The sequence below is a fragment of the Scylla paramamosain genome, chromosome 10, assembly GCF_035594125.1.
Source record: "Scylla paramamosain isolate STU-SP2022 chromosome 10, ASM3559412v1, whole genome shotgun sequence".
NCBI lineage: Eukaryota > Metazoa > Arthropoda > Malacostraca > Decapoda > Portunidae > Scylla > Scylla paramamosain.
Genome location: NC_087160.1, coordinates 4,879,185 through 4,896,014, shown reverse-complemented (window position 1 = coordinate 4,896,014; position 16,830 = coordinate 4,879,185). Strand labels below are relative to the sequence as shown.

The window sequence follows — 16,830 nt, the reverse complement described above, 5'->3', positions numbered from 1 at the left end:
ACCAGTTGCGTATTGTATAAATATTTTCAGTTACTCATCACAATAATTAAACATTTATCTTAAAATTCAAGATATACCAAAAAAGGGAATTAAAATATCAGAAGCTTTATAAAATTTTGTTGCCAGATTTCTGATAGTAAGTTTTAGTTAAAAAAAAAAAGACCAGGTCAGTATGGGTTGACAGTCTTTTACTCAAAATTCTGAAATCTAATGAGTTCCAAAAATAAAAACAATAATTAAAAGAAATGGAAAAACTAAATCCTTGACCTATCCCTACAGGTTATAGATCGACAGGTTAAATGCTCTTGCCCACCAGACCACACAGGAAATCCCTATGTAAACTGTTATCAAGGTAAGTCATATTCATACTTGCATCCAGATTTGCTATTAATACTTGAGTAATTGATTATTGTTACATCCATCAAGGCCACACAGGCTACATCTATTTATTTATTTTTATGTAGGAGGAACACTGGCAAAGGGTAACAAAAGTCCAATAAATAAAAAAGCCCACTGAGATGCTAGTCCCATAAAAGTGTCCTAAGCGGTAGTAAAAAATTGAAGGATAAGTGTCTTGAAACCTCCCTCTTGAAGGAATTCAAGTCATAGGAAGGTGGAAATACAGAAGCAGGCAGGGAGTTCCAGAGTTTACCAGAGAAAGGGATGAATGATTGAGAATACTGATTAACTCTTGCATAAGAGGGATGGACAGAAAGGGGTGTGAGAAAGAAGAAAGTCTTGTGCAGCGAGGTCATGGGAGGAGGTGAGGCATGCAGTTAGCAAGTTCAGAAGAGCAGTCAGCATGAAAATAGCTGTAGAAGACAGCTAGAGATGAAACATTGCGATGATGAGGGAGAGGCTGAAGACAGTCAGTCAGAAGAGAGGAGTTGATAAGACAAAAAGCTTTTGATTTCATCCTGTCTAGAAGAGCGATATGAGTGGAACCCCCTTAAGACATGTGAAGCATACTCCGCTCCATACATGGACAGATAAGGCTCTTGTACAGAGTTAGCAGCTGGTGGGGGGGGGTGAGAAAAACTGGCGGAGACATCTCAGAACACCTAAGTTCATAGAAGCTGTTTTAGCTAGAGATGAGATGTGAAGTTCCCAGTTCAGATTATAAGTACAGGACAGACAAAGGATGTTCAGTGTAGAAGAGGGGGACAGTTGAGTGTCATTGAAGAAGAGGGGATAGTTGTCTGGAAGGTTGTGTCGAGTTGATAGATAGAAGAATTGAGTTTTTGAGGCATTGAACAATACCAAGTTTGCTCTGCCTCAATCAGAAATTTTAGAAAGATCAGAAGTCAGGCATTCTGTGGCTTCCCTGCGTGAAATGTTTACTTCCTGAAGGGTTGGACGTCTATGAAAAGACGTGGAAAAGTGCAGGGTGGTATCATCAGTGTAAGAGTGGATAGGATAAGAAGTTTGGCTTAGAAGGTCATTGATGAATAATAAGACCTTTACAAGGTCCAACATGCACTGTTTATTAAATGAACAATACTGTTTTCTTATATGCAGACATCCTTACACATAACATTTTTAACCTGCAACAGCTACAGAAGAACCAGAGTGCCGTGTTGATTCTGACTGTCCATACAGTGAAGCTTGCATAAATGAGGCATGTGCAAATCCGTGCCTGGTAGAAGAACCTTGTGGTAAGAAGGCTCTTTGTCGCACTCAACAGCATCGCTCAGTATGTTACTGTCCTGAGGGATGGGCAGGCAACCCACAAATTGAGTGCTTTAAACGTGAGTAGCACCACAAGCATCATCCTGCAGCTCTGTATGTTTGGGGAAATATTAGGGTTTCTTTTCAGATTTTGAGCAATACTGCAGATATGACACCTGGTGCTGCCAGCTGTGATGACTTGACCATCCTCTGGAGTGTGACTATGTGCTTGAAGAGATCTCCTAACCAACTTGCCAGCCACTGCATAACTTGCTTCTGGACATATGCCTCAGATTTGCTGCTATTAGTATGTCTAACAGCCATTCAACAGGTAAGTTCAACAAAATAATCATGCATTTCTCACAGCGGAATGTGTGATTGACGATGATTGTCCAGTGGATAGAACATGTATCGACCAGAACTGTGTGAACCCCTGCTCCTATAGAGGCCCTGCCTGTGGCACCAGTGCTGAGTGTCGTGCAATCTTGCACCGGGCTCAGTGTTACTGTCCCCCGGGAATGCAAGGCAATCCCAGCTTGGCTTGCGTCACTGTTGGCTGCACCTCAAATGATGACTGTGCTGATGACAAGGCCTGTGACTACCAGAACAATGTCTGCATCCCTGTGTGCGAAGCAACCACCTGTGCTCCACAGGCTGAATGTCGTGCTGCCAATCATGCAGTCATGTGTGTGTGTCCTCCTTCCCTCAGAGGCAATCCATATCATCAGTGTTATGAAGGTGATCTTCTTTTTCCCTTTTTTATAGAGAAAAATGTCATATTTGCTTTCAGTATATGAGAATTTTTACCTGTTTTCAAGTAAGCTCTTGACACTGCAACTGACTTCTATGCTTTACAGTTCGGGATCCACCACCGGAACCAGATTGTCGACAAGACTCAGACTGTCCTTCAGCCCACACCTGCATTAATGCTTTGTGTCAGAACCCATGTGCTCTTGACTCTCCTTGTCTGCCATCTCAGGAATGTCGAGTGTTGGATGCTGTGCCACTAAGAACAATAGTGTGTCAGTGCCCACCAGATAATATACTAATGGCAGATGGCAGTTGTAAGCCAGGTAATATTTATTTATTTCTTGTTTTTGATAAGACAATTCTTATATGATTTAACATGTCTGGGGTTTTTCATGTTCTGTTATTTCCATATCTTAACCCATGCAGTGCCAGCCTTTTTAACTATGAATCTGCCTTTGGTGCCAGCCTTTTTTTCTTTTCTTTTTTTCAATCCTACACAAAGATGGTGGGAAAATATGTAAAAAGGGATTTAACAAAGTGAAAATTTTTTTAAACTTATATTATAAGTTGCCTGGTATGGGTGCATATAATGTGCCAAATAGCAATGCCAGTGGTGTTTGTGCTGCTAGCAATTTGTGGCTATCACCAATGTTTATGAATGGTGTTAAGTCATCTTGGTAATGGTAAATCACCACAACACCAGTGCACACAGGATTGGTAGGCTACTTGTAATGTGTGAAGGAATAAGGATTGGCATTGCATTATTCACCTTACTGGACAGTCAGTAGGCTATTGCTATTTGCATGTGATTGTGTGTGTGGTGACACTTTTTCCACTGTTTTCATAAAGATATTATTTATAAGCAGTAGTGAATCCCTTTACAAGTGAAGAGGTGTGTGGTATTCTCTGAAGCAGTACTCCAGGCACAACCTTACATCACATTCATTACTTTGAAATCATGTACTCCAGTCACAACCTTACATCACATTCATTACTTTGAAATCATGTACTCCAGTCACAACCTTACATCACACTCATTACTCTGAAATTGCAAGTCACTGAGATTCCAAGGGTGTCTTGTCATATGGCAACATACACATCCATTGGCTACAGTAAGGTTTGGAGTACATGAAGTGTGTTTTCTGTTAAGTTCAATTAACAATACACAGTCTAGAATTCATGGTGTTGGCACTGAGCATGGGTATGCGAGACACCATAAATTTACAGCATTGGCACTGACCAAGTTAAAACTGCATGTTACTGTCATTAATGACTTGATTTTCTTTATTACTGAAAAAGGAATGGACTATACAAATCCAGTTATCACACATACCTTATTCTCTTATAATCCATCTCTTACCTAACCAATCCCCTCCATACAGTTTTATCTTCTTGCATCACATTAAACATGTGTCACAACATGGTGATATCAGATTGTCAACTAGTTAGATGTTTCCAGTATTAAGTTGACAATTACTGCACACACAGATATGTTCCCACTATATGTGGTATGAGGATTAAGCTGTGCAAGGAGGTGGCATGCTTTGGAGCTACATAGGAAGTGAAAGAATGTCTTCTGAAGAGCCATCTTACTTGCCACTGTCAAGTAGAAAAATCATTTTCACACATCCCACTTGCAAATGAGAATGAATTCTTACGTGCCATGCAGTTTATTTACTCACCATGACAAGTAAAATGCTCATAACTTTCAGGTCTGTTATACTAATTAACTATCATTGTTGCCTTGATACAGGTGTGGAGCCACATTGTGATGAAGATGAAGACTGTGCTACACATGAATCTTGCAAGGAAGGAAGTTGTATCAGTGTGTGCCGTCTTGATCGCTGTGGACTTAATGCTATTTGCATGGGAGTAAATCACAGATCACAGTGTGAGTGCACCCTTGGCTTTACTGGTGACGCTCGAGTGGAATGCCAACGACGTAAGTACACCCATACTCTTGTATGCTATTCTTAATTCTTAACACATTTCAAGGACTACAAGTTTCATTTTACTTTTCATATTAAATCTTCTCATTTCTTAGTAATTGTTCATCCTCATAACTCTCTCCCTCAGAACCTCCAGTCACAGAGGTATATCCACAGTGCCTGAGTAATAATGACTGTGATGACACCCTGGCCTGCATCAATGACCGTTGCATCAGTCCATGCATATCTGATCGTCCATGTGGACTTGGTGCCTTCTGTCATGTCCACAACCACCAGGCAATATGTAGGTGCCCAATAGGCTTTACTGGGGACCCAGAAGTTCAGTGCCTACCAGGTAAGTACAGTCACATCACTACTGGGTCTTGACTTGCTGGTCATTCTACTTCCCTAAATATGGACTAAATCTGATGTTAATGATAAAAAAATCAAATAACAAGCAAGAATTTTAGTCTATCATGGGATTTGTTTTGTCTTTATTAATGAACTGGAATGAACCAGCACTGAGCAAGGTGTGGTTTGAAATATTGTTGTCTCATCTCCAACCCTTGGTGGATCAAGGACAGTTTTCTTCTACCCCTTCATATCTCTACTCTATTAACATCCACCATGCACACCCATAGTATTATCATAAGTTCATTTATATTTTTTAATGAACTGTCAACCCAGGAAGAGTTCTTCTAAAGTTACTTTGAACTCATTTGTCTGTGTGGAGTGATATTTTAATAGAGGGCATGAGTATGAAGGATATTAAGCAAGAGCACTCTTCTAGCACTGAGCTAGAAGGTCTCCAGTTGAAGACTGTTCTTCCACCTTGAAAGTTTTGTTACTAATATCTGGCCAGAGGAACAGAACTTACAACATATTTACATGTATAATGCTGGTCTTATTGTTGAATAATTTTTTTTGTCACTGCATTATCATCCATATGGATGTCTTAATCAGTGACTAAAATAATACATACTTCTTGCCTTGAACAGATGAAAGAAAATTAAGTTTTCTGAGAAAATATCAGACATCAGCCTATGGCCACCTTCTCTTTTATGGAAACAGTGCCTTAGTTTGACAATCTGTATATTATGTGGAATAGACAATGTAAAATGCACTGATGCACTAGCAAAACATGAATCAAGATTTTTGGAAATAGTAATTGTGTGTTTTGTCACCAACCATGGTAAGAGTATCCAGTATATCTGTTTTCAAGATGATGACCGAAGGAGATGAAATGAACTTGTGCATGACTAAGAGCAACTGGCTCTTGGCCAAAATTTTTTTTTTTTTCCTGACAGCCTGACATACCCTTATGCTTTTTTGTAAACACAAATAACAGACTGATCTGGAAATTTTTTGAGCATTGGAATGATTTTCCTTAAGTCTTATATAATTAATAAAATTATTACTAGTAATACTAAGACTACTAGCTAATATAATATCCAATCAATAAGACTACTAGCTCATTTAATTAGCATATTACTAATCTAGCAAAACTAGTCAACTCAAATAACTTTTAATAGCTTGCTTGAACTTATAAGCTAGCCATTAATTGAAAACCATGAAGGACAGTGATTGTAGGTTTGTGTTGAGAAATTAACTAACATCAATGTGTACATGCCAGCTGGGCCTGATGTGGTGGCTGGAACTAACTGGACAATAGGTGGAGAGGGCCAAATCTGCCGCTCCCACTCAGATTGTAGTCCTTCACACTGGTGCCAGGGAGGTAGATGCTCTCTACTCTGCCCACACTCTTGTCCCCTCACTGCTAATTGTCAAGTGGTGCAACAGCGGGCAGTGTGCTCTTGTCCCGCAAATACTCAAGGTGACCCACACATCTCCTGCTCTCCAAGTAAGCCACCTGTTTATTATCCAAGATTATTTTTATTGTTTTACTTGTCAAATAACTCATTTCTTTAATACCTTACTAGGCCAAGTGTAAAACCCATTTTAATATGCCTTCATTAACATCTACATACATAACAATAATAACAATTACCAGTTGTTTTAAAGTGTGCATGGCCTTTTTTACTGACCTGTTGCTTTTTATCCCAGTTGGATGCAAGACAGACTCAAACTGCCCCTACAATGAAAAATGCTATAGTGGCACATGCCGTGATCCATGTCAAGTGGGTCAACCCTGTGCCACAACAGCCACCTGCATCACAATCAGTCACACTGCAAAGTGCTCCTGTAGGCCAGGGCACACAGGTGACCCTACATTACAGTGTCAAAGCCTGTACTGCACCTCCAGCAAGGAATGCCCCTCTGATCAAACATGCTATCGTGGAGCATGTATAGATCCTTGCATACTGGTATCTTACTGCAATAATGGACCTTTCTGCATCACCCAAGACCACATCTGTACTTGTGCCCCACCCTTAGTAGGTGATCCACACATTAACTGTTCAAAACCACTTGTAGATGAATGCCTCACTGATCTGGAGTGTGCTGAAGGACAAGGTTGCGTTGGTAAAAAATGTAAAGATTTATGCTCATACATGAACCCATGTGGTGCAGGAGCTGTATGCCGGGTGGTGGATATGTCTCAACTCCGTACAGTGGTATGTGAGTGTCCCCCAGGCTATGTTCAAAGTACCCACCATGAGTGCATTAAAGAAGAAAAAAAAAGAGAAGGATGCCAACATGATACTGACTGTCCTGTTTTCCATGCTTGCATTGGAGGCCATTGTAGTGATCCTTGTGAAAAAAGTTGTGCTGCTGGTGCAGAGTGTCGGGCCATCAACCACCGCCCCATCTGTTACTGTCCTCCAGGCTACATGGGAGATGGTTATGATCATTGTTTACCTCCAGAGTGCATACATGACAGTGACTGTTCCAATGAAACTGTCTGTATGAAAAACAAGTGTACAGATATTTGCAAGGTGGCAAACCCTTGTGGTTCTAATGCTAAGTGTCACATCATTAGGCACACCACAAAATGTACTTGTGAACCTGGATTCACAGGAAATCCCAATTTGAACTGTGATAAGATAGACTGCCTTAAGGACTCAGATTGCCCACCCACCTTATCCTGCTTTGAATCCAGCTGTTTGGACCCATGCCATACCAGCAATCCTTGCAGTACCACTCAGACCTGCACTGTTGTAGACCATCAAGTAAAGTGTTCCTGTCCAAAGGGCCACACACGCAACAGTGTAGGAAAATGTGTGCCCCTTGTTTCTCCTCCATCTTGCACCTCTGATCCGGATTGTCAACTGGGAGAAGCTTGCCTTGATGGCACCTGTCAAGACCTTTGCAAAAGAACTCTTTGTGGAAATCAAGCCACTTGTGTAGCTCAGCTGAGGCATGGCCTTGCCACCATTACTTGCCAGTGTGGACCCAGCATGACAGGAGATCCCTTCAAGGAGTGTATTACAATCCCTAGTCCAGGCTGCACTTCCCATCAAGATTGCCCTCAGAACCAAATGTGTTTGGAAGATGAATGCAGAGATGCCTGCAAGAATAATCCCTGCGGTCCAGGTGCCACCTGCCGTAGCACAGGTCATCGTGCCATCTGCACTTGTATTGCTGGCTATCAAGGGGATCCACTTCTTAAATGTACTCCAGGTAAGTCATATTATGTACTGCACTGAATATAATTATACAGCTCTACTATGTTTTTGTGCACTTTTATTACTATATCACAGGTGTGTGTGTGTTTGTATATGTGTGTGTGTGTGTGTGTGTGTGTTCAGTTAATAAGCAATGCTACTGTTTGCAGTTGGGTGCCGACAGAATGGAGATTGTTCACCTGAGCATGCATGTGTTAATGGTCGCTGCAAGGAAGCATGTGAAGCTGACAATCCTTGTGGATATGCTGCCAAGTGTCAATCATCAAGTCTAGGTCCTGTCTGCTTATGTCCTGAAGGCTTTGCTGGTGATCCCTTTGTAAAATGTCAACCTATAGGGTGTTCGCAAAATTCAGAATGCCCAAACAATCACCAGTGCTTAAATCAACAGTGTCAAGATTCTTGCAGCCAGATAAGATGCGTCACCAATGCTAAGTGTCGTGTTGCAGACCACGTGGCAAAGTGTTATTGTCAAGCAGGTTACGAGGGTGATCCTGATCATTACTGCTCACTGATCCCTGTACCAGATTGTAAACTTGACCATGACTGTTCATCCTCACAAGGATGTCTTGATGGACACTGTGTGGACTTGTGTGAAAAATTACAGCCATGCAGTTCTGGTGCAGTGTGCCAGGTTCTGAACACCAAGCCTGTAAAAGCAATGTCATGTGTTTGCCCTGCTGGCTACAGTGGAGACCCTCAATTTGCTTGTATCCCAGGTATGTTTTTCACTCTCACAGTACTATATAGTACAGTGACCCTCAATTTTCCAGACCAAAAAAAATGTTCAATGGTTGCTTAGGAAATGTTGCATATAGTAAAGAAACCAGTTTCAGTTTGTGGTAAATCTGACTTGACTTATGTTGTTAAGCCCATCATAAGAAAATATCTATTTCCACAAGTTCAACAATTTCTTAATATTTGGAGAATCATAGATCCATTTTAGTATAAATGGATCTTAGTAGCAGCACCAAAAAATACTAATCTATATAGCTTTTGTCTATAGTACAATAAGCAAAAAGTTATTTAAGTTTTGGAAAGTAGCTAAAAGATAAATTGTTGACTTTGGAAAAGTATGCTATATAATCTTAGTTGTGGAACTGCTTTACTGAATCAGTGTACTGCATATCTTTCTTAATTTGTTGAATTACTGAAAAAGACTGGAATATCATAGTGGACAAGTGTTTTAACACACACACACACACACACACACACACACACACACACACACACACACACACACACACCACATAGTGCAGTGATCAGTACACTCAGCTCACAACTGAGAAGGCTTGGATTTGTCTCTGGCACAGTGAGGCAAATGGGCAAGGCTCTTTATGTGTAGCCCTTGTTCACTTAGCAGCAAGTAGGTACAGGATGTAACCTGAGGGGTTGTGGCCTCACTTTCTCAGTGTATGATGTGTGAGTGGTCTCAGTCCTACCCAAAGATGGGTTACTATGAGCTCTGAGCTCTTTCCTTAGGGGAACAGCTGGCTGGGTGACCAGGAGACAACTGTAGGTGAATGACACACACATACATGCATATTGGGAGATTCATCGTGTTTTGAAGTTACAGTGCTAAATCCTCATGGTCCAGTCAAACATCAGTAGTGATAGTCCATACTTTATTTCTTATTTCATGTATAATTTTTTATGTGGCTAAACATCAATAAACTTATATTGCAGATCAATTTGACAGAGGCTGTAAGAGTGACTTGGACTGCCCACTGGTATTGGCATGTGAAGCAGGGATATGCCGCAATCCATGCCCTGGTGGATGTGGCCCAGGTGCCCTCTGCACAGCCCAAAACCACCGTCCTGTTTGTCACTGCCAACCTGGTTATGCTGGAAATCCTCAAATAGGTTGTACTAAAAGTAAGTTATTATTCTATTTGTCCACTTATATCAATAATTTCAGTAAAAAGTTTCTATTCTTTTTAGATAATTCATTGGTGTTAGCCTGCTACAAGAATGGTAGGAAATTGAAATTATGAACTTCACAGAGTGCTACCTAATCTTTATCACAGTTATATGGATATTTTTCTCAACAGTTGACTGTGAAGAAGACTCCACTTGTCCAGACTCTGAAGTATGCAAACATCATGTATGCATGGATCCCTGTAAGGAGAACAATACCTGCCCTCCAAGTGCTGTGTGTGTGAGCACCAACCATCAAGCACAATGTGAGTGTCCCCCTGGCACCACAGGAAATCCTAAACACTCATGCCAGATAGTTGAATGTGTCAACAATAATGACTGTAGAAACTTTGAGGCTTGTGTTAATGGTGAGTGCAAGGATCCTTGCACTTATTATAATCCTTGTGCTAAGGATGCCTCGTGTCGTGTAGTTGATCACATGTATAAATGTTACTGCTTACCTGGCTTTACTGGTGATCCACGATTCAGCTGTGAAGAACCCAAGGATCCTAGTTCTTGTGTAGTGGACCAGGACTGTATACCCACCCATGGATGCATCTTGGATTCACTAATAACTCGTTATCATAACAAAGTTTCTGCAGTATACATCCGTCAGGAAGACACTGATTCAAGTGCTTCATGCCGTGACCTATGCCGGGAGCACAAGCCTTGTGGACCAAATGCTGTCTGTTCTGTAATAGACTCCACTCCACTTAGATCAATGAGCTGTGCTTGCCCACCAGGCTATCATGGTGATGCCAAGATTGAATGTCGTTCAAGTGAGTACTTTGCATTTTATTCTCTACTGTAAGTCAGTCACTATTCAGTATTGAAGTGAGAATATAATTCAAGTATGTCAGTCAACTCATCCAATCTCTCATTTTCTGTTATCAGTACCATCACAAGGAGGCTGCACCCAGCACTCAGATTGCCTGTTCAGTGAGGCATGTATTGAAGGCCTGTGTAGTGATCCTTGTCATTGTGGTATCAATGCTGAGTGTTACGTCTCACAACATCGACCTTACTGCACCTGCCCTCCATCCTACACAGGCGATCCTAGTGTGGCATGTTACAGAGGTAGGTTGAAATTTACTCTGAGGAAGGCAGAGAAATAGTGACATCTTTTCTGTTAATTTCTTCCAAGCAAAACTTAATAGGTTATTCACTTCCTTGTAAACTTTGGTTTACATATGCAGGATATTTCCTACATTCTCCAACCAAAAACTACTATTTTAATACAGTGATGTGTAACTACTCACTACATTCTTACAGCACATTCTACATCCAAATTGTAGCATCCAACATTTTGCCCACTGACTTTTTTTTTTCTTCTTCTTCTTACATTTTCTGTTTTCTTATTCCAGTGGAATGTGTTAATGATGTTGACTGCCCAAATGACAGAGCATGTGTATCACAAAAGTGCATAGACCCATGCTTACAAGACTCCCCATGTGCATCATCTGCAAAATGCTCTGTAGATCAACATAAAGTGGAGTGTTCTTGCTCTTCTGGTGAAAATGGTGATCCTGAAGTGGCATGTCTTGCCATTGGCTGCTTAAGCAATGATGAGTGTCCTCCAGAACGTGCCTGCATAAACCAAAAGTGCCAGGATCCTTGCAAGCCTAATCCATGTGGCCTCGGAGCGCTCTGCATCAACCAAGATCACAATTTCACGTGCTCCTGTCCTCTAGGGCATCACGGCCGTCCTACTGTGGCCTGCCATCCCCCAGTTACTGCATGTATAATGGACCAGGACTGTGGAATAGGTTTGGTGTGTGTGTATGGGTTGTGTACTGACCCATGTAAGGAAGAAAGGCCTTGTGCAGGAAATGCTAACTGCACTGTTCAAGAAACACGACCCATCAAATCTGTGACCTGCACCTGTCCTCCAGGGTTCTCAGGCGACGCTCAAGTTCAGTGCCGCAGAAGTATGAATTTTTAACATTTTCATTTATTTCACTTAACCATCACTGTCAGAATTATGCCAGCATTATATATGTTTTTTCTCTCAAATGTGCTTTCTATTTTTTTTTCAACAGGATTTATGTTAGCATGTTATCATAATATCAACTCATTATAAAAAAAAGCCAGACTAACCTGATTTACTCCTTAGTAATTGAGGAGCCTCCAGTGGAATGCTCAGATGACAGCCAGTGCCCAGAGCTGCTGGCATGCTTGGAGGGACACTGTCTGGATCCCTGTGCCTGTGGACAGAATGCTGTCTGTCAGATTGTTAACCATCGTGCAGTGTGTTCCTGTGCCTCAGACTATTCAGGAGATCCCTACACCTCTTGCTACCCTCGTAAGATACATCCAGCACACACTTACACAAATTTTTCATATATATGTTTAACTTGATATTGCACCTTATCTATAATAACACTTTAACATTAATAACATCTGGGTATTGCTCACAGTGTAATGTTTAATGTTATAACATTTTAACATCTCTTAACCTAAGGATGTCAGGCCCCAAACTCAATGTTTAAAAACTAATCACTGGCTTTCTGCTCTTCAGTAATTGTCTGTGAGCACAGTGAGGACTGTCCATCCTCCCTCACCTGTATCAATGAACAATGTAAGGACCCATGCTTGGCCACCAACCCATGTGATAGCAGTGCCCTGTGCTTTACTGACAAACACAAAGCTGAGTGCCGTTGTTTACCTGAAATGGAGGGAGACCCTTACATTGGTTGTGAAATTCGCAAATGTGACAGGGACATTGACTGTCCACAAGATCATACTTGTTTGGAGAATAAGTGTGTTGATCCATGTGCACAGACCAAGTGTGCTCCTGGAGCCCTATGCATCTCCAAAGGCCATCAAGGGATGTGTCAGTGCCCAGCAGGGTATGGAGGTGATCCTGCAATTAAGTGTGAACAAACACAAGAGCCAGCCTGCACAAGTGACCAAGAGTGCATGGTGGGCCTGGTCTGCTCCAGCCATCAATGTCAGGATCCCTGTATCTCACATGTGTGTGGAAATAACACTTACTGCCAAGTTGTTGAGTCAGTGCCATTCAAGACCATGGTTTGCAAGTGTTCACCTGGTTTCCAGGGTGATCCTCTAATACAATGCAGGCAAAGTAAGAATCTAGGGTATAATGAGTACTGCTTTGACATAGATATTTTCATACTTAAATGAAGCTTAACATTATTTGAATATCTAACCTCATTAACCATTCATGTTATAGTTAATGAAATTACTTTCACAGGTTTAATGTAGACTTTAGCAGAACCTTTAATTAATGACATTAATACATAGTTCCAGTGGAAGCCTTTTGTGTACGTGATGCAGACTGTGCTCTTGACTTGGCATGCATGGGAGGCAAGTGCCAGGATCCCTGCAGATGCGGAGAAAATGCCTTCTGTAATGTCGTTGAGCACAGGCCTATCTGTACCTGCCAGCTTGGTTATGAGGGAGACCCAGAGATTGCTTGTACACCTAGTAAGACTACTAACATTTGTTTACATTTATGAAGATATTGCAATAATTGAATTTTCAGTAATATTCCTAGTATAATTACTTCATTGCTTGATATCACTTGACTAACTTACAATAATATATTTATTAATGCTTCTAGAGATAACACTATCATTTACTCTAAATCAAAACTAATATCACCACTCACAATTACACTCTTTTATCTCAGTTGGATGCACCAGCGATTCCCAGTGTTCAGATGATCGTCTGTGTTATGAAAGCAACTGCATCAACCCATGCCTCCTTGACAATCCATGTGCTCCACAAGCTGAGTGCCATGCTGCTGCTCACAAAGCTGTATGTTTGTGTCGCTCTGGTTATGATGGTGACCCTCTCAAGGAATGCAAAATTGTTGGCTGTACCACAAATAGTGACTGTCCACCTGATCGCATGTGCCTTAACGGTCGTTGCCTCGATCAGTGTATTTACAACAACAAATGTGCCTCTGAAGCACAATGCCGCAGCATTAACCACCAGACCGAGTGTCGCTGTCCTGCTGGTTTATCAGGAGACCCAACAATTGCTTGCTTTGAGACACAGCAGCCAGTCTGTCTCTCAGACTATGACTGTGATGTAGATTTTGCTTGCATGGATGGTCTATGCCAACAGCCATGTAAAGTATTAAACCCATGCCAGAAGCCAACAGTTTGTCAACTGGTCACAACACGTCCCCTGAAGACTATGACTTGCACCTGCCCCACCCACATGGTCACTTCACGCCAGGGACAATGTGTTGACTGTAAGCATGACTTAATTTTTACTTGCAGCCTGCAGAAATGCCCTTCAAGAACTTCCAACAATGGTTATTATTATAAATGTTTTCCTACATGATTTAAAAATTAATACTATAACCAAACAAGCTAACAGACAAGAATACTATTTAACATCTGGCCAGATCACAGTAATTTAAATTTAACATTATTTTAACATCTGTATGTATGGATTATAACACTGAACAGTGCTAATAATTTTTTTCTTTAATAAAACAGTGGAAACACCTATAAGCGTGGGCTGCCGTGCCAACAGCGAGTGTCCCAGAGACACTGCTTGTCTCAACACCCGCTGTATCAAACCTTGTGACTGCGGTGAACACACTGAGTGTTACGTGATTGACCACCGTCCCATCTGTGCCTGTCTTCCAGGCTACCAGGGCAATCCCAACCTTGGCTGCCACAAAGGTGAGAATCCTTACGTTGTGTATCAGTATATTACTAGGATTTCTTTTCGTAATAGAGTCCCGGTATTTTCTTGATATTTTGATATTACTGATATTTTTTTATATTTTCATATTAATGAAAATTGTCTTTCAGTTGGCTGCACCCAGGATGAAGAATGCCCCCATGATAAGATGTGCCACAGTGGTGTTTGTGTTAATCCCTGCAGTGTGAATGACCCGTGTGCTATCAGTGCTGAATGCTATCCAGAAGAACATCGTGCCAAGTGTCGCTGTCCACTTGGATTGGAAGGTGATCCTTTCCTGGAATGCAGATTGGTAGGATGCAGGAGCAACTCTGAATGTCCCACAACTAAGGCATGCTTCAATCGCAAATGTGTAAATCCATGTCTCTACAACAATGAATGTGCTGCTAATGCTAATTGTCATGTGTTCCAACACATGACTTATTGTCATTGTCCTCTGGATATGCCATTTGGTGATCCTATGGTCATGTGTGAAGATCGTCCACCAATAGCTGACGCTCCAGAACCTGAGTGTCAAGAGGATGCCGACTGCCTCAGTAAGAGAGCATGTATTAATGAACGTTGTGTCAACCCTTGTCACATACTAAACCCTTGTGATGAAACTGCTCAATGTGATGTCACAGATTCATTACCGGTGCGAACCATGATCTGCACTTGTATTGAAGGCTTTGTAAGAACTGATGAAGGAATATGTAAAGAAGTAGAGATTCCCATCTCACCTGGTTGCCAAGCTGACTCTGAGTGCCCTGAAGAAGAGGCCTGCATTAATCGCTTATGCCGCACACCATGTGACTGTGGACCAAATTCAGAGTGTGAGGTAATGAATCACCACCCAGTGTGCACCTGTCAAGTCGGATACCAGGGCAATCCTGATATCAGTTGTTTCCCAATAGGATGCCAACAAGATTCAGACTGTGAAGACCATCAAGCCTGTTATGATGGTGTGTGTGCTAACCCTTGTTTGGTCAATGATCCATGTGCCACCAATGCTGAGTGTTATGCAGAGGAACATCGAGCCCTCTGTCGCTGTCCTTCTGGACTACAGGGTGATGGTTATGTTGAATGCCTCATTGTTGGGTGCAGAGCTAACTCAGAATGTCCTAGTGATCGAGCTTGCATTAATACACAGTGTGTTGATCCTTGCTTATTTGATAATCCCTGTGCTCCTAATGCAGAGTGTATTAATAAGGACCATCAAGCTCTCTGTCGCTGTCCTCCCGGCACCTTTGGGGACCCTAGCCAACAGTGCCTGTCTGCCCCTCAACCTGATTGTGTATCTGATGCTGACTGCCCTAGCCAGCATGCTTGCATTTACGAGAAGTGTGTCAACCCATGCAAAGTGCTAGAACCATGTCACAAAAATACCGAGTGTAGAGTTGTTGACACTCTCCCTGTACGGACAATGATATGCATTTGTCCTGATGGCATGGTAACAGAAACTGGAGGAGAATGCAAGCATGTGCCAGTGATTACGCCCATCTGTGAAGTAAATTCTGAGTGCCCTTCAGACAAAGCTTGTTTCACCAACTTCTGTAAAGACCCTTGTCAATGTGGTGCCAATGCCAATTGTGAGATAGTGGAACATCACCCTCTTTGCACTTGCAAGCGTGGTTATGAAGGTGATCCTAAGATTGGTTGTTATGAAATAGGGTGTTATGGTACCGATGACTGCCCAACCACACATGTATGCCGCAATGGTCAATGTGCTCCAGTGTGCGGCCCCAACAATGAGCCTTGTGGTCGGGATGCTATATGTCAGGGTGTTGAGCATGAAGCAGTGTGCTACTGCCCACCTGGCTCGCAAGGTAATCCTCGCACACAGTGTCTTGCTATTGGCTGTGTCTCTGATGATGCTTGCCCTGATGACCGCAGTTGCATCAACCAACGCTGTGAGTCTCCATGTGTTTTGGACCCTTGTGTAAAGCCTGCTGAATGCCAAGTCTTTGGTCACACTCCAGACTGCCCATGCCCACCAGGGTTCAACAGGACTCTAGATAATGGCTGTGAAATGAGTGAGTACCAAGTGATAAGTTAGTATTTTCTATTTTTTTCTCTTCAGACAATTAAACTTCTCTGACAAATAATATTAAAATCATGACATAACAAAAATACTTTAGCCAGGAATAAATACAAGACATGTTTTTTTACTAGTTTGCATTCATATTTTAAGATTTTTTTTCACCTTCTCAAACTGTCAGGATTGTAAAATATGAAGCTTATCAACAGTGTGGATGAGAGTACAAATGAGTCAACCCACATTAGAATGTGTGCTCACACCAAAAATAATCCTGTTAGTTGAAACA

General features: G+C 41.7%; 1 protein-coding gene across 1 annotated transcript in view; it reads left to right on the top strand.

Annotated features, from left to right (window-relative positions):
* LOC135104137 (uncharacterized) overlaps positions 1–16,830 on the top strand; it is a 234,452-nt gene that overhangs the window by 207,381 nt on the left and 10,241 nt on the right. Inside the window, exons 64-82 of the mRNA XM_064011167.1 lie at positions 280–352; positions 1,554–1,748; positions 2,035–2,406; positions 2,526–2,741; positions 4,172–4,360; positions 4,495–4,701; positions 5,980–6,207; positions 6,411–7,925; positions 8,080–8,646; positions 9,614–9,802; positions 9,979–10,623; positions 10,739–10,921; positions 11,209–11,772; positions 11,958–12,146; positions 12,363–12,929; positions 13,109–13,291; positions 13,497–14,066; positions 14,317–14,505; positions 14,638–16,539. Of these exons, the coding sequence (XP_063867237.1) occupies positions 280–352; positions 1,554–1,748; positions 2,035–2,406; positions 2,526–2,741; positions 4,172–4,360; positions 4,495–4,701; positions 5,980–6,207; positions 6,411–7,925; positions 8,080–8,646; positions 9,614–9,802; positions 9,979–10,623; positions 10,739–10,921; positions 11,209–11,772; positions 11,958–12,146; positions 12,363–12,929; positions 13,109–13,291; positions 13,497–14,066; positions 14,317–14,505; positions 14,638–16,539 (8,743 nt within the window). The remainder of the gene's footprint in view (positions 1–279; positions 353–1,553; positions 1,749–2,034; positions 2,407–2,525; positions 2,742–4,171; positions 4,361–4,494; positions 4,702–5,979; positions 6,208–6,410; positions 7,926–8,079; positions 8,647–9,613; positions 9,803–9,978; positions 10,624–10,738; positions 10,922–11,208; positions 11,773–11,957; positions 12,147–12,362; positions 12,930–13,108; positions 13,292–13,496; positions 14,067–14,316; positions 14,506–14,637; positions 16,540–16,830) is intronic.